Below are 22,204 nucleotides of genomic sequence, written 5' to 3' on the forward strand. Positions count from 1 at the left end.
TGTCTTAAACTAATGCAGAAGCACGTGTTTTTTCTGTTGCAATTTGCCTACACTAAAGCCTTTTCACTGAATGAATGTCAAATGTATTCCAGCTGCTTTCTCCTGACCATTTTCTCCTCTTTTTTAGCCCTTTGGTGTTAGAAAAAGTAACTTTCTGTCTTGAAATGTGAAATTTTAATATGCAGGATGGTACGCTACCTAATGGATTCCTCTAGAATACTGTCAAAAAAAGGGCATTGTCTCAGCCAGTACTTTTAAAAGAAATTCTCATGGCACCTTGAGGCTATGGTTAATAGGTTTTATGTACAGTTAAATAATTAAACCAGATTAGGATAAGAGAGAATTTTTTTTGCAAGTGCTGAAGTCATGAGGAACTAGTGAGGCACCATACTCTTCTTCAGGTTACTATAGTTTCTCTTTTAAAATAATCTGGGAGTGCATTCATACCTTAAAATAGACTATATGCATTATCCATTGTGGTTTTTTGCTATATTAATGATTTGATTATTTTTTTTCACTACATATATGAGGATGAATGCAAAGAGTACTACAAGACGTGCTTTAGATACACTGAGTGAATTTAATTTTTCTTGTGGTCATATTTTAATGTTTAGTTTACAGCTGCTTTCTACATTCTGTTGGATTGTTTTCTAAGACACAACAAGAGGAAACCAGAAATTAATGACATACTTAGGGGTCCTGGCAGTTTTCTGGCTTAAGTGTTTAGTGAAATAATGGAAAGTATGCATCACTTTTTCACTAAGTGAACCATCAAATATTTGTTGTCAGTGCTTAGAATAAATGCATCCTTGTTTTGCACTGATGGATTTTTTTTCTCTGCTGAAGCTGGTGACTGAAGGACTGGACCCAACAGAAAACAGATTTAGGGCTAGAATTATGAATACCTAGCTGCTTTAGAGTTTCAAGTAATGCTTATCTTTGCATGTCATTGTAATTTGAATACTAGAATTACTGATGTATGTTTAGTCATGACATATAAAAAGGTGTACATATACATTTTTCAAAAATGATTAGTTGGAGAGGGGGTAGATTAGGTAACCTCTTGCTAGAATTATACATGTGAATTTATGTGGCAGATTTTATGTGAATTATCTGTCATAAATTACATTTGTTTGGTTTAGGTTTTTTTTTTTAATTCCTGCATAATTTTTTTCATGTATCTCTGCTTTTGCTTGATCTCAAGGCCTGATATTTGAGTGACTCCATTATTGGGATTGACAGTAGCCTTTCAAATTTTCAAATTCTTATTTTATAAAGGAATTCCACTATTTTAACTACTCTATTTTAAATAAAGTTACATTTTTGTCTTATACCATGTGTAGTGGGTTGACCTTGGCTGGATGCCATGTGCCCACCAAGCTGCTCTATCACTTGCCTTCCCAGCTGGACATGATGGGAAACCTGTGGATTGAGATAAGGCAGCTTAATAAAGTAAAAGTGAAAGTTTGCATGCACACAAGCGAAGAGGAAAGTAACAAGGTTTATTCTCTGCTTCCTGTCAGCAGCAATGTCCGGCCACTTCCCCAGAAGCAGTGCTTCAGCACACTTAGCAGTTGCTCCGCAGGCAAACATTGTAAATGACGAATGGCCTCCTTCACCCTCCTTTCCTTAGCCTTTAAATCTGAGCTGACATCATATGGTATGGAATATCCCTTTGGTTAGTTTGGATCAGCTGGCCTACTTGTGTCCCCTCCCAGGATCTTGTCATCAATGGGGGGAGGAAGGAATATTGAGAGTGCTGATGCTTTTGCCAGCACTGCTCTGCAGTAACCAAAACACTGATGTGTTATCAATTGTTATCAACACCCTTCTAGCTACCAATGCGAAGCACAGCCCTATGGCAGCTGCTATGGGGAAATGAACACCATCTTAGCCAGACCCAGTACGTTCTCACTCCCATGGTCATCTGTGGGCTGCATTCATTCTCTAATGTTGTTCAGTAAAGTGAACGTTGTTCATTGTTCAGTGAAGAGAAACGTGTTTGTGAAATATATATGTTGCAGTGGTCCATGCTGGTTTTTTGTCATTCAATAACCTTCCAGTAAAAACAACTTTTTCTGAGTTCAGTTATGGTGACCTTTCCATCATCATTCTGTGTGGTTCAGTGGAAGGGAATTGGCTATGACTGCCACTTCCAGCCTTCTTCCAGTTTCCCTTCCTCTTGATAGGAGCACACTATAATTACCTGACCAGCCTCACTCGTTCTGGGGGCAGTTATTTCTGATTGTTTTCAGTCAGCATCTTTGAGAAATTCCTCAAGTAGTTTCTTAATTTCTTCTCTCTTCTTCTGCATGTTCTCTCTCTTTGTCCCTAAAGTTAAGAACTTTTGTACTGTAAAAAGGATAGGAGAGCTTCCAAGTCCTTACAAAAATGACCCTCTAAGATATTTCATTGAGTCCTGCTTCCACTTCTTTGCTTAAAAAAGAAGGAATTTTATGTTCATTTTGGAGTACAGCACTCAAGTAGACTTTCCCATGTGCTTCAGTAATTTTCCCTAAAATATGTTTTGGCTTACAAACAGCCTGTTTCTAAAGATGATAAGTTGAAAGCTTTCACAAATATATTTCAAAAAAAGCAAGGTAGTGTGGCACTTTAACTGCAATACAGATCCTGTCCCTGAAATGGCAGCCAGAAAGGTCTCTTGAATGAGATTGGTATGGAAAAGATGTCATAGTAAGAAATCAAGAACAGGAGGCAGAAAAGGAATAACTGTAAATGTAAATGCATCCTTATTTTATTAATTTTTATTTTTATTGATTTTCTTCACCTTGCTTGCCAGTTTGGCACCCAAAAAAACCTCTCCTTTGCTGTGTTTTTTTATTGAATCTACAGGGTTGTTTAGCTCCTAATCCCCAGCTTTTCCTCTTGGCATGTCTGTGAGTTTGCCATTGAGTGAGCAAAATTGCATTTACTTAAATTAAATGAGACATCTGCGTCTTACCAGTACTTCCTAGACAAGTTGGCTCTTCAAGAAGTAACTGTCTGGTTGGTGTGGCATGTCTGGGATATCTATCAAAAGGTAACTAGTAGTGTTCAAGGCTATTCAGTAATCCCTATAAAATTTGATTAGGTGTCCATCTAATTCCTAAAAACCAGTATAAAAAAATACTGCCCTAATTAGCACCTTTGCTAGTAACTTTCATTAGTTATCTAGTGAAGAAGCAGCTGATTAGACATATCATAATGATCCGTCTCTTGTTCATTGCATCAAAAAGAGTCTCAAAAATTGTATAATGCTGCTTATCTCTGATGTCCCTATTGTGAATAGAAAAAAGAATAGGAAGTGGATAGAAAAAAATGTGGACCTGAAGTTTTAGGATTTTCAGTTTGTTTGGGTTTTTTTTCTCCAAAGAGTGCTAAGTTCACGTTTCTTTGCTGCTGTTAATCTGTTTTGTTCAGCAGTCTTAGTCAAACAGTTATAAAGTTGCACGTGACTGAGAAGACTCTTACCTAGCTTGTGCTCCAAGTAAGTTAACAATTGTGAATCTGTTTCTACAATTCAAAGTAATTCATGTTTGAATTACATAATTTTCTTTAAAAGTTGATCTGTAAACAAATACAGAGAAGTAGTGAATCTTTTTATGTTGTACATTTTTACATGCCATCTAAATAAATTTACCTTAAACAGATCACCGGCTAAGACAATATGGGCATGGCCAAATTCAACATTAATATATTTATCTTAATAAGATTAAGTTTCCACATTTCAAGACAATCTCTTGTTTATTGGATACCTTTTGTCTGGGAAAAATAATTTAAACTTAAAACCATTAAATTTAGCTTCATGTAAGGAGATACAAATGTAGTTAAAACACAAAAAGTAACTGAATGTAATGGAAAGACTAGAAAAATTGTAGTAGTTTCTTTGCAATTGTTTTATGTCTCTAGAGAGATTATGGGAAACTATAATGCAGATAGTCTCCAAGATGCTGTAGAATTGAAGTCTCAGAACATGTCTGATGTGCCAGATAACAAATTGCATCTGAATTTAGGACTTGGAAAAAGGCTGGTAGTTCAGTTCTATTCAGACTTTAAACTAGTGTAACATAACCACTGATAATCACATTAACTTTGGCTAACTACTCTTCTAACATAAGCTCAAGAAGAAGCTCTATCTCTCTTTTTTTTTCACTTCATGCACCTTCTATGTAGTTACAGTCACTATGACAATCAAAAGAAGACATTCTTCTGCCCCTAAAAGTAGCAAAGGGTCATTTTTTGAGCACTCCTCAAGGTAATTTACTTTATAAGCTGTAATTACAAGCTTCCACAAAAGGTTTAAATTAAGTTGCTGTTTTGCAAGTAATTGCTTGTCAAGGAGTTCAGTAAATGGTGACTGAGAAATGGAAGTGTTGTATCACCTGCATCATAAGCTGATTGCCAAATGCTTTCAATGTAAAAATATTCTTTTATTTATCCACTCCACGTCTTTACAGTACTCAGAAGGTGAAATATCTTAATATCCTTAGGTTAGAGAAGTACCTTTTTTTGAAGGGTGGGGAAATAACTTTTTTGAAATTCCATTTTCTTATTTGTGATCTCAGGAATAATTCTAAATAAATTCAGAAACATGTGAAAACCAGACTTCTAAAGTTTTTATGTTGCTGTTGTTACAACAACTGCTGCAGTGGGTAGAAGGTCCCATAGCAGTTTTGCATGCTTCGGCATTATCAGGCAAAATTCCCTGAATCACTTAACCCAAGAAACGCACGGGTGACTCTTGCCTCACTCTGGCAGTATCATTTCAGTCTCCCAATGGGTATGCTGTGGAGCTGAAACGCTTCCAAAGCATTAAGATGGAGATCTATTCTGACAGTTTCCTTTTCGAGCCAGTACATAGCTGAATATGTCCAAACACCAGGATTTAGTTAGTTACCAGATATTAAGGTTTTGTAAGCTGAGTAGTTGTAACGTTTGTTTTGATGCTACGTGTTAATGTTCAGACACACATAATGATTTGCATTGTAATGGAACTTTTTAAAATAAGTTTTGGATTGCATTTTTCTACTTTTAGATTGTAAATCCATGATCAAGAAGTGCAAAGCTTGTTTGTGCAGATGTGCTGCAATGCAGTCATTAGTTGCATGGCCATGTGGTATATTCCGGAAAACTTTTGCCTCCATAATTTTGTGTAGTCCCTGTGCCATCCTCCCTAAAAGAGAATTTTCTCAACGTCTATATGTCATTGTATAACGACAGACTTGTTTTCCAGTGTTAGGAAGATAATCTAATAATAAACCTATCTATCTTCGTTGTGAATGAACTATTCTAAGTCTTTGAGCTGAGGTAGTATTTCATTACCAGCCCAAGTTGGCAATTGCCAGCTTTTCTCTGGGATGGTACCTTAATGTATAAAGGAATTTCCCCCACTTACCTGCATTGAATAATTGTCTCCTTGACTGAGAGACTGGAGGTTCAACATAAATCTGACATAATAGTTGCTGACCATTATTTTTTTCATTCACATTGGACATCCCTTTCTTAACTTGCATTTTCACTTTTAGTATGATAATTACATATACATCAACATCCTGAGAGTTAATAGCAGCATATTATAATGCAAGGATTAGTTATTTTTACTGATACTTTATTTAAAAATAAAATTTTAAAAAGAGTCTTGCTACATACCCTTTTAAAGAGGAAATAAATATTCTTTGTGTTGAGATGTTAACCCTAACACTTACTCCTAAACAGAGTCGAAAGCTGGATGTGTATTTTGAATATGAGGAAAAAATAATGAGCAAATCTACTCTGGATAAATCTCTTCTGGACATGATTTCTGACCCAGATGGTGAGTACTTTAAATCTGAACTTTGTATACACAGTAAATCTGTACCTGCTTGGACTTCAGGGTTGGTAGAGAGCTTATGTGCAACCTGTGCAAGACTTGTAAAGAAAACAGCTTTTGATTGATCTTCAGCAGCAGTCTAGAGAGTTTAGGATTTCAGTTGAGTAATATCCAAAATATTAGCAACATTTGCAGCTCCAGTAAAATCCTTTCCCAGCTCCTTGTTTCTGAAAGTCAAGATATTTTAATTTTTGTACTTTTCCAGTATTTGTTAGTATAGCATGGAATTCTGTTGTCTGAAGAGTACTGATCCTTTAAAATCCTACTGCATGTTTTGTAATGCATATATACCTCACAAACAGAATGAAAAATGGCATTTCATAGAATTTGGTTAGATCAAGGGGCTGCAATGTAGGTAGCTCTTGCTTGTGTGAGGAAAAAGATAAAAGGGAGAAGGTGGAGAGAAGGGGAGCTAGATGTAAATTGGCCAGTTCACTGAGACTCAGCTGAAGCTTTGCATGCATTGACCCAGCTATGGCCTGTTTTCATTGTCTAAGAGCAATGCATCCCAGCTTCTGTTTCAGATGTGGTTCATACATAACAGAGCATTGTACACTGAGGTTACTCAGATTCTCAATTAGCAGGAGTCATTAAGGGTCTTTCTGTGAAAGCTTGAGATCCAAATGAGTTCTCAGCTTTTTGTAGTATCATAGCATCAACTCGCATTTCAATCTCTCACAACCTGAGGTATGTCATAACCCTCTGATGGATTTCAGTATGATCGGATACCAGTTGGGTGGAACAAAATAACCTGCAGAGCAAGATCGTAAAACTTAAATTATAATCACTGACCTGTCTGTATATTGGCAAAGTATATTGGCAAATCCCACATACTTAGAGACCCAAGGTTCCTGCTCTTTTCCCGGTATACTCTTTAGAAAATGTTTTGTTACCGCATGCTTATGTGTATAGTCTTTTAGCTACCTACTGGACTTAATGTCTACTTGGAGTTTGTATAAAGAGTTTGGATATTTATATAAAGAGTATATATACATCCTGCTAACTTTTTACAAAAGTCTTTTAGTAGTGTCTGTGCTATATAATTAAAGGCAGTAGAAGATTGGTAGAAGTCTTGAGTTAAAAATTTACAGATCTCGTATTGGATCAAGTCTAGAAACTGAAAAATTTTCAGAAAATTTAATGTCAAACATCAATCTGTAATTCAGTACATACATTAATTCTTAATATGAAGTTAATAAGAAAATGTATAATCTGTACTTTTATTAAGCAACAATACAAACCAGTCCTTTTCAATGTTAAGAATTAACTTTTCATGTACTATTTTGATTCAGCTTTTACATTTGCATAAACTTAGATATGAAACAGAAATTTTTATGCTTGTTTGTATGTCCTACTGGATCAGTTACTTTTTACCTGAATCCACATTTTCTATGCCTTTTTAGATTGCAGTATAAAGCAAATTGTTTTCCAAGACTGATGTATCATCTCAACATTCCCATTAGCAAGATTCCTGGGTTTTATGCAAGAGAAAGATTAGATTTACAAGCTCGAGTTTTAGTTCGTAAGCTAAGTATTCAGGTTTTCATGGTAGTATGTTAGCATTTTATGTGCATTGCCTAGTTTTAAGATAAGTTCATATAACAAAGGGATTTAAGTTAAATCACAGTGATTATTCCTGGACGTGCTTCTTGTAAAACTGTCCAGACTCCTGTTGTGTGATTCACTGAGAAATACCAACTCAAAACATTTTGAAGGAATAATATATCACGTCTTCCAGTGCTTCTAGCAGTGAACTATTTGTTTGCATTATCTATGGGGATACTTGTCTTGTGGACTATGATATCTGCAGAGCTCTTCACAAAAGTACTGAGCCGTGATCACTTAACAGCTTCATGGACTAATCTGCCACTCAGGGCTATTAGTTGCCTCCCAGTTCAGTGGGTATTACTGTATCATGGAGTGACAAAATGGGAGCTACTGGCTTTTCTTTGCTAGTAGTTAGCTAGTACTGCTAGTTAGTCAGTAGCCCTAAAGGCTGCCTGCTGGTTTTTGAGTGGAAAATACAATTGGTCTGTTCTACATTTGCTAAGTTAAGTTTCTTCAGACTGTTTAGCCATTTGGCTCTCTGTGCTGTCACAGACTACAGCCTAGAAAAAAAGTAGTGAATATTTTACAGGCAGCTGACCTGAGTCTTTAGGCTGTTTACTATGATTACATCAGTAGTATGTCAAGAGTAAAGTACTTCTTCCAAGCAAAGTGTTTTTCCTACAATTTAGTAAAGTATACACAATACAGTCACATTTATTATTATTATTATTATGATGATTTAGTAAGACAAAATATCACTTAGACTCATATGTGAGTGAGACCACTTACACTTCTGTGAGCACAAACTTTCTAGGAGCATTGTAGGCACTGTAGACAGACCTGGAGAGGAAATGCTATTACATGCCAGCCTAATCCAGTTGAAACTGAAACTTAGTGATGAGCAAAGTACTGAAAGGAGCCATAAAGGGGCATGCTAGAATCCAAGTTTCCAAGTCAGTTACAGAAACCAGAGTCAGTTACACTGTATATTTAGAATGTTTAAGTGAATTCCAGGTGGATGTCTACCTTGAAAGCTGGCTTTTGGTTTAGATAAATACAAAGATTCTTCAGTTCTTGATCTTCTAACTTACTGGTATTTGGTAAAGGTTAGTAAAACCTACTTTCCAGAGAAGATTGTACCAAGTCATAAATGTTCATTTTAACGGCACTTACTCTTAACTTCTGCCAAACTAAATATATGCTCACTTACAAACAAATGTTGCAGATTAGATTAGATGATCTCCTGCTAACATGATCCACATTCCATAGCAGGAGAAAAACACCCAAAACAAACAAACAAAACAGAAAAAGAAAAAATAACAAAAACAAAACAGAAAAAAAGTCTATTTTCTTAACCATGAGTACAAGAAAGTGCATTCTTATATTGTACTAAAGATATCAGGTTTTTTAATGAATTTTAATTTGAAATGTTTGTTTTGAGAAGTTGTACTTCTGAAATCTTCATTTGAAATTATAGTCTTTATTAACAGTGATTCTCTTATAGACAAAATAGAAGATGGTGTTCAAAATCTACTGTAGTAGGTTATAGTTCAAGTCATGACCACGTCATCATTTTGGTTGGAGAGGCAAATTTTGATTGTCATATGCTTCCTAAGAATGGGAAGTGTTTTTCTCCAACAGACAGTGTGACATATGATTCAGGAGGTGAAATCCTTTCTGAAGAGAAGTTGGAAATTCAGGCTTTTTTTTCCTGACCAAAAGTTCATATAAATGCTTTTATGAATCTCAAGTTATTTCAGTACAGTCAACCATAGAGCTGTGTAAACAAGTTGTAGACGTAAACAAATGTACTGTGGCTTTTACTTTTATGATTTTTCTTTAGTCTGCTTTTTCATGGACTTACTCGTAGCTAATGCTTGCAGTCTCCACATGAAACAAGTAATAATTCCACTGCATAACTTATTTATTAAGTTATTTGAAGAATAATATTCACTACAAGCAAAAGGCAAAAGTGTAAAACTTTCAGAAAGAATAGTATATCTAACCCAACTTGTAATAACGTTGCTGTATGTCGTTCTACCAGTTGAACAAACCCCTTGTTATAGATATAACAGTTATGGTCATAACAGTTATGGTCATAACTAAAGGTCTGCATGTACATATATATGATTACTGAAGAGCAATTAATGTAGCAGCATAGTTATAATTGAAGTTTTTTATTATTTTTTTTTGCTGCAGCAGGAACCCCGGAAGATAAAATGCGATTATTTCTCATCTATTACATAAGCTCAGCTCAGGCACCTTCAGAGGTTTGTATGTTCTTTACAGCTTCCAAAACCAGATTCTACCACACAGGAATTTTTGTATTGTTTCAGCAGTAAGTAGATATTTCTGCTTCTTTTTAAAGAGAAGTATGAAATGCCCAGGAAATATTAAAACTTTAAATAAATTTCGTAATGTTACAAAGAAGTCTGCTCACAAAGCTTTAGCCACCATTTCAAAGGATATGAATGGCTAGTAAGAAGGAATATTTAGATCAGAGTTACTGCAAGACTCATCTTAGCATGCTGTCAATTATTCTACTCCACTGCTCAATAGAATTAGATAAAGCAATATGACTCTTTTCACTCTATCTTTGTATATTAAAGAATAATTGAGTCAGTTGACTAGCAGATGAATAAAGGAGAAATACATCTTGTGCCAATATCTGAATAATTCAGGAAACAATTTCTTAATATTTCTTTTGAATTTAAGATTATTAATTTCAAGGAAAAATCTTCTTGCACTGTGGAAATGTTATGTTATGGAAAAAATGTTTGGTTAGGCAAATAGAAAGTGTTCTTATAAATGTATATTAGCTCCTCTTCATTTAGTATCTGCTGTTGTGATATTCTACAGAAACCAACATTCTGTCAGGGTTTTTTTAAAAATGCTGATATAAAGACTGTTTCCATATCTGAAAGTGCACAGGATTTAATGAGAGCTGCTGTTGGCAAATTTTGTTTTAAGTTATATTTTCATACTTCATAGGAAATAGAATTAAGACTCATAATTAGTTTTTAACTTACTTTGGTTAATGCTATAACTTTGCACTGCTTGCTTAATATTTAGATACAGATATTAGAGTACCTTCAACCTCAGGTAATTCTCCACTTCATAATTGCAGATTGATTTGGAGCAGTATAAAAAAGCATTGATGGATGCAGGTTGTAATCTCGCTCCTTTGAGCTACATAAAACAATGGAAGTAAGTATTTTCTTTTTTATCCTATATGAGGCTAGTGGGTCATTTTGCAGAACCCAGCATTGTATTCAAGAGTTGTGTTACTTCTTATACATCATACATTGTCCTTAAACATTCATTCTGGTATAATTTTTTACTGTTATGGTACTACATGCAAATCTTATTTTAAAACTAACCTCCAGTAATGCCAGAACACTATTGAACAATGACACGTAGTAGTGCCCTTAATGATCCAGGACAGAAACAACTTACTGAATTAAATGAAAAGTTGTGCTAATTCAAACTCCAAAGGTTTTTTTGTTCATATCAAAAGGTGATGCTGCCTATCAGTTTTTCTAGTTTTACATGGTAGCAAAATAAAGTGTTTGTTTTTTAAGTATCAAATCTAATTCCTATTGTATTTGTAGACAAGAGGGATGCATATAATAAATAGTTACTTCCCAAAAGAGTTTGAGATGCAGAAGTTTTTTCACTTTCAGATGACTGGGGCGAACATTCTACAGCCCTATGTGCCATGAGATAAATATTTGATTTCTATCACTGCTTTCACAGGGCTTTCACTAAGATGGCTTCAGCTCCAACCAGCTATGGAAACACAACGCCTAAACCATTGGGGTATGCTTTTGATTAATCTTCTGTAAGCCTTTGAGTTCTTTTAGGTTATTTTAGTAGTACTGAAAGTGTGATTAGTACTATACATGGCTCAGAACAAAGTATCTCTCTATTTGTAAAAGTTTTAAGTTACAGACAATTACAAGCACTCATCTCCCCTTAACAGTGCATAGGAAACACATAGAGGAAAGTAAATGGATCTGTGACTAAATCCACAAAGTATCTTAATATTGTACTATCTTCACTTATACATTAAATTCGCTCTCACAGGAATAGAATTCAGCACCAGGAACTGGATCTGTGACGTCCATCATTTTAACCCTAACATAGTCAATGGCAGAAGATAAGAACAGCCCTGAATATACAAAATCAGTTCTCTCTTGGTCTTGGACTGTCAGGGATGCAAGAACACTCTGCTCTTTCATTACAATGTCATGGACAGGGTGTCTTGTCAAAAGGCATAGTTATTTGTGCTAAGGGTACATATATCCCATCCAGGGTATAGGACTTGAGTCTTTCCATGCTTGAGAGGATTTGAATCCTCATACCAACTTTACTTTCAGGAGTGCGCTGTCACTGTCATAAGGAATCCGTGGCGCAGTATGGTTGGAGAGAATTCCGGTGCTGTTTCACTTGGAAAAATTGTTGGAGGTGCTCAGCATCTCTGCTAACTCTGATTAGGACTCTGTTAACTGTGATTAGAACACCCACTTGAACACTCAAATGCTTGCTGAAGTTGTAAAATAAACTATTCAGTGGGTTAAAGACTAGAGCTCAAGACTCCTCTTGATAGGCAAGGATCTAACTACCTGATTATAGATGTATTCCCATACATTTGCTTGCTGTGTGGTATGAAGAATATATTTTATGAAAAATTGAATTACTTGGTACTTAAGTCCCATCAACATTAATGGAAGTTGGATGTCAGTATAAAGCTTAAGAATAAAAATATAAAAAAGGTCTTACACATCATCTTTATTTTGTTTTTTTCAGTCTGTTTTCACGTGTTATGAATACAGGATCACAGTTTGTAATGGAAGGAGTGAAGAATTTGGTACTGAAGCAACAAGTAAGTTTAAAAAAACAATAAAAAAGTCTGTTACGTGAGTATTGTGAATACTTGGGAAAACAGATTTCAGTACCTCTATCATATTAATAAAATCCATTGTACAGTAAAAAAGTAAACATAAATCTCTGGATAGATCTATCACTTTGGAACTTCCTGTTTTTACATAAGTAACAAATAATGTTCACATTTTCTTTGAATCCCTCTTTGTAAGGAATTAGATTCCAGTATGTGCAATTAAGACTGATTTCAGCATTATAAGAAGAGTAGCTGTGGAATACTCAAAATAGTGTTCCACATAAACATAAACAAAAAATCTGTGTCTTTACTTAGAACAGTATGTATTAAGTGAATCTATTCCAGAATGATTGAAAGGCTGAAAAGTGTAAATTCTCTGTTCAGTTACAGTTCAAGCCTTTCTAGTTTTCCCACATAAGTAATGTACAGTAACCATAATCTTGTAATGTGCATGAAAATCAAAGTGTGTTTATAATGACATGGCCACCTTCAAATATTCACTAAGCTTTATAAAATATTTCTGAGGATAATTTGCATGCAAATGTCAATGTACACCCCCCAAAAGAAAACAAACAACAACAAAAAAGAAACTGGTTGTATAACTTGCAGCTGAAATTTTGAATTATGGTTCCCAGAAGAGCTTCCCTGTAGAAGACACATTATTTTCTCCAATATGTACTTTCATCAGATGCCAATAAATCAATATTTAGTTTATAATCTTGATTCTGTAATATTTTGGCATCAGTATTTCTAAGAAAAAGATCATCAAATTCTTAGTTGAAAAATAGAATTTAGTTTAGAAATACAGCATATCAGAACTAATTAAAATGAAATCTTAATTAAACATTTATCTTTTTGACTTACTTAATCTTATCATTGCCATTGTTTGTTTATTTACCCTGTTAAACATATAATTTACGCATGAAAGGTATCAACTATCTTGTAAAAATGGGATCTTGCTTTTGTAGGTTATTCAGTGAAGTGAATTGTGCAGGAATTTAACTGTGACTAGATATGATAAGTTGCATTACAAGTTACAAATCGGTAGCATACCACCAAACATGGTTGAGGAAACTTTTAAATATGCAGCTTGCTTGAAAGTTATATTTTATAGAGAACTGTTCAGATGAACTCTTACTTGTAATAATAGAAGATAATTATATTCTAAAGGAGACTTCCTGTTCTTTTATTTAACATTTTGTCACTTCTTTAAATGTGTGGCTTTAAAGAGTTAGTATTATTATTGACAAAATGGCTTGCATTGTTTTGAGTTCTGAGTGAGAAAGAAGTCAATTTGCCAATGTTTTCAGGATATGCCTTTTCTGGCTTTTAATTCCTTCTCTGAGTATTTTAGCTTAGCCAAATAAAATACTGTTCTTCTCATGTTATTAAGCCTAATGTAAGTCTGTGGTATTTTTATTAAAGTTAACTTTATTTCTCCTTCAGTCATTTGGGGATTTACATTCGTTTTTTACTAAGCGTTTTTCAGGGTAGTGTGTAGATCGTCCTTTGGAATGTCCTTTTGATATATTCTGTCAACAAGACACATTTCCAATTCTGTTGCTATGTAAACTCACCCTCAGTTTATTATAACTGAAATAGTTTGACTGTTTAATACTTCAGATCTTTTGTCCAAGCTAAAATTTCCCATCTTAAATACGGAACAGTGGTCTTGAATCTCGCCTCAGTTTATTCCTTTGCAGTTCATCCAAACATTTGTTGCCAGGGTTGCTTTTTTTACCCATTTCTTTGACAACATTAGTTCTTGCTTAGAATCACACCCTTAATTATCATCTTCAGCTTTAAAATTCTTTCCTTTAACTGCAAAGAATTTTTTTAATAAAAGTTCATGTGTGATCACGTCTGCATATGTTGCTTATACCTAAATACAGTTCTGTTCCCATCTTCACACTTTTTTTGTACTTTACGTTCATCCTCTGGCTAGATGCACCTCAGATGTTTGCATTTTCTGTACAGAAGAGTAATTTAGGTGATGATTAATATGCTTAACCTTTACAAAATATAAGAGGGAAAATGTTGAAATTAGTATTTCAAATGCTCTGTAAACTCTTCCATAAATAATAGTGTGCCTGCAAATAGTTCTTAGTAAGCATTTCAGCATTCCATTAACTTCACATTATGTTTTACAGAATCTGCCAGTCACACGCATTTTGGACAATCTCATGGAGATGAAGTCAAACCCTGTGAGTACAACTGCATTCATAGGGAGAGAGGTGGAACAAATGAAATCTTGAGGCTGGGATATATAATATAACGGGGCTAATTTTTTTCATGATAATGCAGTTAAATCCAATCATGCTGTATTTCAAGAATAGAACCATTTTCATAACTATTTACTAAGACTTTTTTTATTGAAATTGTTTCTAAACAATGACAATTTATTGTGTCTCGTTGGAACTAGTATTTTTGAGGTTTTTCCTGGTCTGAGCTTCTATTACTCTTCTACTGTACTGAGCTTCTGTTGCTCCTAAATTTCTGTGTTAAGCTGTGGGTTGAAATTTTCTTTGCATCAAGGTGATTTTTTTTTAAAAGAGCACAATTTCATAAGTAAAATAGTTACAAAGAGGCATATTAGAGAAAATTTCATTTCCCACATCTTTAAACTGTGCTATATAGAGGAAAATATTTTACTACTGATTCAGTCATTCTGTTTACAAGCAGAGATGGTTGTTGTCGGGAAAAGTCCTCTTTTTGGCTTGTTTCTGTGAAAATTTACGCAGACTATTTGAAATTTATATATTACAAACTTCTGAAATGCTTACGTGTTAGCTAGATAGTCAAGGCATTTCCTAGAATTTACATCTAAAAATAGCCCTGTGTCTGGTTATGCCTAGTATATAATCAATGCAGTCATTTTTCTTGCCGTGTATTTAGTTCCTATATGACCAACCTGTTCACATACTTGTCCTGAAAAAATCACCTGTTAAAAGTTATTTAGAAAGCTTTAATATGTTTGCCACATCATATCAATCTTCCTCATTTAATGACATCAGCATCAGACATTATATTTATATATTATATATTTCTATGTATTATATATATTATAATTGTATAATTATAATATCTCACACTTGTTAGTAGATTCAAAACATTCTTAGTCCCTTTTCACTTTCAGGTATTAACTATATATAAAGGGAGAAAAGTAATGGTAAAATATGAAAATTATCAACATGCAAGTAATCCTTTATTCTCTTAAACTGTACTTCATTGATGATATGTGTCATGATTCTTAAGTGATAATTTGCTTTCTCTTAACAAACAAAGGAATTGACACTGTTTTCAGTGTTAGTGGATTGTTGTTCCTATTTGCAAGAGTTGCAAAACATGTACAGAGCTAATTTTAGCTAGTCAACCAGTAGATGTCACCCAGAACACTTACCACAGAAAGCTGAAATTAAAACTACAGAAAACTTACAAGGAGGTGAAAAACAAAACAATTTTTTTCAAAATAAACACTAGCTTCCTTAGGCTACAAGTTTAGGAGTTGATTTGGAAAAATTTACAAGTCATATAGGGTGGGGGTTCTGACTTGATATTGCCACATTTTACTTAGTAGAAAACAGCCAGCACCACTTTGATAATTCGGAAAAAATATTGATCTTCTGACTTAAAAAAGCAGTCATTGAGCCAGTCTGTCAGTCAGCAGCTTCATGTTCCACTGGCATGTCAGAGACTGATATTCATGGCCTGAAACAGGGAGAACTACTTTTCAAGTCATAGGAGAACAGGCAAGCCCTAAAAAATGATTTTCGTAACCTGCAAGAAAATTGACAGCAAGTTTTGGAGTAAATTTCAGCTAACAGAAGCAAGCCAGAGAGTCATTGTGGAATATATTTAGATTTGCTGTACCACCAACAGAAGTGAAATTGTATCTGGAAAAAGTCAATGCGTAGATATACACCATTGTGGCGGCTTCTGTGTTTATCTTCTGATGTTTGGAGTCTTTTTCTGTTCCCCAGAATAGAAAACTATTGCACTGCAGGCAAAATACAAAGGCAGGGGAAAAAAAGCCCTCGTGATTTAATATTTTTACAACACAGAAAAAAATCTCTATTATGGTTCATTAAATCTTATTAACCACAGTGATCAGTGTATGAATAAAAGTTGTAATGCAAGATTAGAGCAGATTATTGAGAAGTCAAACAATTATTACAATGAACATAAATAATTTAAATTAATTTCTAGATATGAACTGCAACAATAAAGTAAATATATAAAATGTACAACTTGTACCACAAATATTCACAAATATTATCAGTTGAAATCTTAAACCTATTTAGAATGATACCCTATGCAAAACTCTCTAAGGTTGTCTGTAAATCACTTTGTGAGTTACTTGTCCCTGCTATTTCTTTTGTCTCACAAGGACAAGCTTACCAGCAAGGACATATAAGTCTATACCTGTGCTTTCCAAGTTTTTCAGAAGCAGGAACAGCTAGAACCGTTCTTATGGGCAATAATACCATCTTGTAATTTTTTTAATTTGTGTAGATTAACTATAGTTACATTTTTTTCTTGAAATACTTATTCAGAAGCATTCCTTGATGACCTTAAAGTAATCCGTTACTTGGGGGGTTTTAAAATAATAATATTTGTTGGTCAAAGCAGGTTTTTAAGGAATTGCTTTTAAGATAATGTTTTCACAAAGGAATGTTTTGTTCATAAATCTGCTAACATCTTGCTTTGTTTTGGTGTCCCTTAATAGATCGATTAAAACCTTAAATCTTCCTAAAACAAAACAAAAAAAATCTTATTGTCAAGTATACACGAATTTTAACCCATAGGTATGAAAATGACCCTCATTTACTATAGAATTATGGAGGTTCTTTTAAGTATCTTCTATAAAATGATTTGATTATTGAGTTAGGACAATCTTTGATAAGTAAAGCTTTGCAAAGGGGTTTAGCTTCAGTGAATACAGTATGTACATTTGTACTGACTTAAGAGGTAGACAGATCTTATTTGTGATATATATTAATGAAACTGTATTTTGGTTAATACCATCCCTTTTAGTGTATATGGTATCTTTCAGATTTGGGATATATTGTAGGATTACCTTTCATGCATTACAAAATAAAATTCTAAAAATAGAGGGTTTCCTTAATCCAAATTAGTCATCTTAGATTCTGCAGAAAAACAAATACATACTGAGGGTTAATGACATTTCCATGGGATTTTTTCCATTTTAATTTGAAATCTTGACAATCAAGTATGCAAAAGTACGCATTTTCTTCTTGAATTGTTTCAGGAAGTCACAAATTCAGTTGTGTGTAAGGAAACAGCTATACAGTTGTTTTTGTTGGCAAGCTAGCTGTTTCTTAAAGCAAATAAAATCAAATAGAGTTTCTTTTCTCCGTACCCTCAGAACTGATTTCAACAGGAATGGTGTATTTAAACAACAACAAAAAAATAAAGTAATTTATAACATTTAGATTTCTTAGCCACTTTTCATGTGTCTACTTATACAAACCAACAGTGAAAAAACACAGGAGTAATACATTCAGGAATAAATGTTTGTAATATGTGTATTAACTCTCATTTTTAGTTCTGGCATTAATCTGTAATTCATTCTAACAAGCAGAGAAAGTGCAGTTCTTTATCCTAGGTAAATGTTTCTCAAATACCTCTCAGTTTTAGTTTATCAATCTCAGTCCATTCCCAGCTCTCTCATTACTTCAAAGTCACTATATCACCTTTATGTACAAAGCTGCCAAAATCATGAATGCTGGCAGACTACAAATGTAGTTGAAATTGCCAGTGGAGCATACAAAAGCTTTTTACAGAGGTTCAGTGTGAAATTAGATCTAAATTAATTTTTTTAAAAACCAAACTTCAGGATAAGAGAGTTATTTTATGTAACTACATAAAAGTTCTTAATATAAAATAGATTTATTTTCTGTGTGTGTAACCACATGTATATTAAATATTTTTTAGTATTAGAGGTAGTTATGCTTTGACTCTAATAAATTCCCCAGATAATCTGTCTGCTACTCAAGAAGTATTTTTTCTGTAGTACAGAATCATCAAAACAGAGGTCTTTGCATGTATGCACCCAGGTGAACTCAATTGTAGTTGTGCATACAGTTTATCCACAGAGTACCTAGATGAAAATGTAGTGTAGAAACAGCAGAAAGCCAAGTAGTTGTCAAAAGGAGTTACTAAGAAGTTTTGTTTTTCGACCATTATAATTGGTAAAAATCCTGCTTGTTGCCAATAAAAATATTGGAAGTACCTCAGTGTTTTGTGTGAAGAAAAAAATTTTTTGTATAGTTTAGACAGTCAGACTTTTCAAATGCTTGTGGAACACATTTCTTCTTCAAGAGCTTAATTTTGGTTTAATAGTAGTCATAAATCATGAAATGAGAAGGATAAGTTACATAACAGTAGCAGATTTTGATCTGTCTTGTATTTAGCATTCATTGCCACAGAAGTGTTTTGTTTTATAATGTTAAAACAATAGCAAATCTCTGTAAGCTGGAAAATTTTAGCATTTATAACTAACCGTGTGGTGTTCCTATAAAGCTGGTAACACCGTAATTTTTCTTTCTGCATACTGCCTTTCTCTTGGGATTTATTATGCAACCAGTGTATTTTTTGGAAAGTGTGTGATAGTCAATTTTAGATGAACCAGAAATAAAAAGCTTAATAGTACCCTTACAGCTTCTCACTGCTGTTTATTCTGTATTGGTTCAGTTACGTCCAAACTTTATAAATATTAGTGGACACCACAATTAATTTTGAATTATGTGATGGGAAATTATGTTGGTTTGAACTATGTTTAACATAATAGATACAAGCCAAAAATGCCAAACTTTTGAGATAAAAACATACTTTTTAATAGGAGACAGATGACTACCGGTATTTTGACCCCAAGATGCTACGAGGCAGTGACAGGTGAGTTTACTATGAGTTTTGCTTCTTTCCTTGTACTCTGTGAAAAGGCTAACTTAAGAAATCTAGTTTTATATTACTTGCTGACTACAAGTAATTAATTTTAGTCATTGATTCTAAGTCAAGACAGTTGGTGTTGAAGGAATTCACAATGGGAACTTGGATCAACCAGATATATCTTGTAACACTGCAAAAAAAAAATCTTTGTTCCAGTGACTGAACATGCTGCTAACATGTACATCAGTTCAGTCATGGGAATTTGTACTAGTATTTAGCAATAATAAATGTTAGAGTTATTCATAGTTGTACTGCTTGGTTTCTCTGAAACTTTGTGGTTTTCCACTGTTTGAAAAACAATCCGCTAAAAGTTGACTGCATTTGCTTTTGTGTGGGTAGGTGCACATTTTATGTTCATGTGCATATGAAGGGAGATTTGGATATAGTTTATTTTACCAGTAAAAGAGAGGAAGAGAGATTACACTAGAAGTTTATAAATTTTTATCTTTTGCTTTGTATCTTTGATCAATAACTGGCTGATAGTGACACCTAATTTAATATCCTAGAAACAGAGAAGATACTTTATTTTAATATACCTTCTAAAAATAATTTTCATCAAACCTGTGGGAAAACAATCATCAGCTCATTTAGTTGCAGGAGTTTATTACGGGACAAATGTGGACAAAGTATGTCCAGACTTGGTTTTATTTACTTGCTTCATCTGTTCTTGAAACATGGAAAGTAAAAAACAAATTTCAGATAATATGTAAGTTTTATTGAAAAGTATTGCAGATTATGTAGTTTCAAAGATAAGCAGATTTTGAAAGTGTCAGAGAAGAAAATCGCTAGTATTTTACATTTTAATTTTAACTTTCGTTGTTTTGTAATGCTTTTGTAGCATTTCTGGTGGATTTTGTGCAAAAGTGCAAAGATTTGTTTCACTAAAGCCAAAGGGTTTTTCTCATGTACATATGCTTTTTTACCCACTCCGTATAGTTCTTATGTTGCTCTAAACAATGTAAAAATAAGCATTTACAGCAGTTCATAAATGTGCCATTCTGTGTAGCTGTAATAGTCATCGCAGGGAAAAGCTTTTAATTTCTGGTTTGGGGTTTTTTTGGGTTTTGTGCATAAACTTAAGTTATATTCCTTAAATCATATTTGAGCATGACAGCAAAACTCTTAATATAGCCATATAGGGGTTTGTCTAATTCTCCCTTCAAATATTTATGTAGATGATAAAAAACATAGGTTAGCTGGCATGACAAAGTATTACTTGTTTAAAATAGTGAAATCAAATAGTATAATTAATGGGACGATATTAAAAAGTGACTAATTTTATTTTCTAATCTAGTACTATTTTAAAAAATATTGGCATTGCTATCTATTATGTTTTAAATAGAGTAGGAACTGCATTCCTGTAATTCAGTCTTAGCTAAAGAGTATCTTTATATCCTGTGTAAAGCCTATGTCAAATATAAACAGGCCTCGTCCTCTGAAAGGATGACACAAAATGTATGTGGATTTGCTATATGATATTCAAAAGAGAGCATTGGGGTAACACTTCTACTTATGGGGAGCCTGCAGTATTCATGACGGACAAAGCAACGTATTAGACATAGCCATTCCCTTTTAAAACCTGTTTTTCTGGTACACTGGAATCTGTGTTGAGTCAAGTTTTGTTGGTCTCTCAGAGAAAACTTCTTGGAATAAGAGAAAAGGTAAGCTGAAGGGGAAAATGTAATGCTTTTAATCCGTGTTAGAACATAAGATGTATTTGACTACCTGGGGCTACAGATAGGAAGGTAGTGGTAGTGTGTGAGCAAAGGGCAGGAGGGCAGACTGACCCTTCATAGCCTTTTCTTCGCTTTCCCCTTCCTCCTGAAGGTGCAAGGTTTCTCCCACTGTCCATGCTACCTGCCTGTGAATTCAAATGGAGAGGAAGAGTCTGTACCACCAAACTGTAACTTACCTTTTCCTCCCTAAATAATTCTAATCCCACATACCTCCTGCCTAGAGTAGTTTTTGAGATTTTGAAGCTATATCCAGCCACTGCAAACTGACTGGCTTACCTGCTTAAGATTCCGGTAGGCAGGATTTCTAAGTACCATGAACTGTGCTAATGCTGGTGACATTTTTTACTCATGGTATTTGCTCCTAGGTAACAGCACCATAGTTAGAGCTTTTAAACTCTGGAAGAGTTGTTGTCATAAAGCTTATGATTCAAACAGCAACCTTAAAAATGATGAAGTAAAACTCCTATTTACTCATGTATTCAGTCCTGTAGAATGAATTATTTTCTATAACAAATAATTTAAATAAAATACTTGGAGGATGAATGCACAAAGGCAATTATTGTTCTATTTTATACTTTTGTCTAATATTATATAGTATTTCATAAACATGATGTGTATATTACTTATTTTGCATATTTATATTCATGTCTAATAAAATTTGAACTGTATGTTTTTGTGTGGTTTTTTTATAGCTCAGTTCCAAGAAATAAAAATCCATTCCAGGAGGTAAGTCACATAGGAATTATTTTTTCAATGTGTTAAAAATAAATACATCCTGAAGTACCAGTCATTTTTGATAATCATGATTAAGAAAATGAGAGGTCTTGTTTGCAAAAAAAGCACTTAAAACTAATTATATCTAGTATTAATTATAATTAGCTGTTATTCTGAAGAAGGCTTTTCATCTTCAAAGAACTGTATAAGCATGAACTAATACTGGAGAAAAAAAATCTAGCAAATTCTTCTGAAGGTAATACAAGGACTTACTAATATCCTAATTGGGTACTGAGCAATTTAAAACCCCATTTTTATACCAAATCTTGAGAATGCTCTCTAGATTTAATCCTCTGTCCAACTTAAACAGCAGTGTTGACCACTGATGTACATAACTATTTTAAACAGTCTCTGCAATTAAAGGAAAGAAGAAAAATAATTAATGTTGTCATTTCATACAAATGCCTG

General features: G+C 33.8%; 1 protein-coding gene across 2 annotated transcripts in view; it reads left to right on the top strand.

The window, feature by feature from the left end:
• The window catches only part of SCFD1 (sec1 family domain containing 1), a 52,354-nt gene that overhangs the window by 24,424 nt on the left and 5,726 nt on the right, over window positions 1-22,204 (top strand). Inside the window, exons 15-22 of one of the 2 annotated variants that reach the window (XM_027720443.2) lie at window positions 5,716-5,812; window positions 9,617-9,687; window positions 10,545-10,624; window positions 11,174-11,236; window positions 12,227-12,302; window positions 14,468-14,521; window positions 19,180-19,232; window positions 21,715-21,748. In XM_027720443.2, the coding sequence (XP_027576244.1) occupies window positions 5,716-5,812; window positions 9,617-9,687; window positions 10,545-10,624; window positions 11,174-11,236; window positions 12,227-12,302; window positions 14,468-14,521; window positions 19,180-19,232; window positions 21,715-21,748 (528 nt within the window). The remainder of the gene's footprint in view (window positions 1-5,715; window positions 5,813-9,616; window positions 9,688-10,544; window positions 10,625-11,173; window positions 11,237-12,226; window positions 12,303-14,467; window positions 14,522-19,179; window positions 19,233-21,714; window positions 21,749-22,204) is intronic. The other variant, XM_027720449.2, reaches the window with a different exon arrangement.

This window comes from Pipra filicauda, unplaced genomic scaffold (assembly GCF_003945595.2).
Source record: "Pipra filicauda isolate LSUMZ 115617 unplaced genomic scaffold, ASM394559v2 scaffold11_size5308982_pilon, whole genome shotgun sequence".
Lineage (NCBI taxonomy): Eukaryota > Metazoa > Chordata > Aves > Passeriformes > Pipridae > Pipra > Pipra filicauda.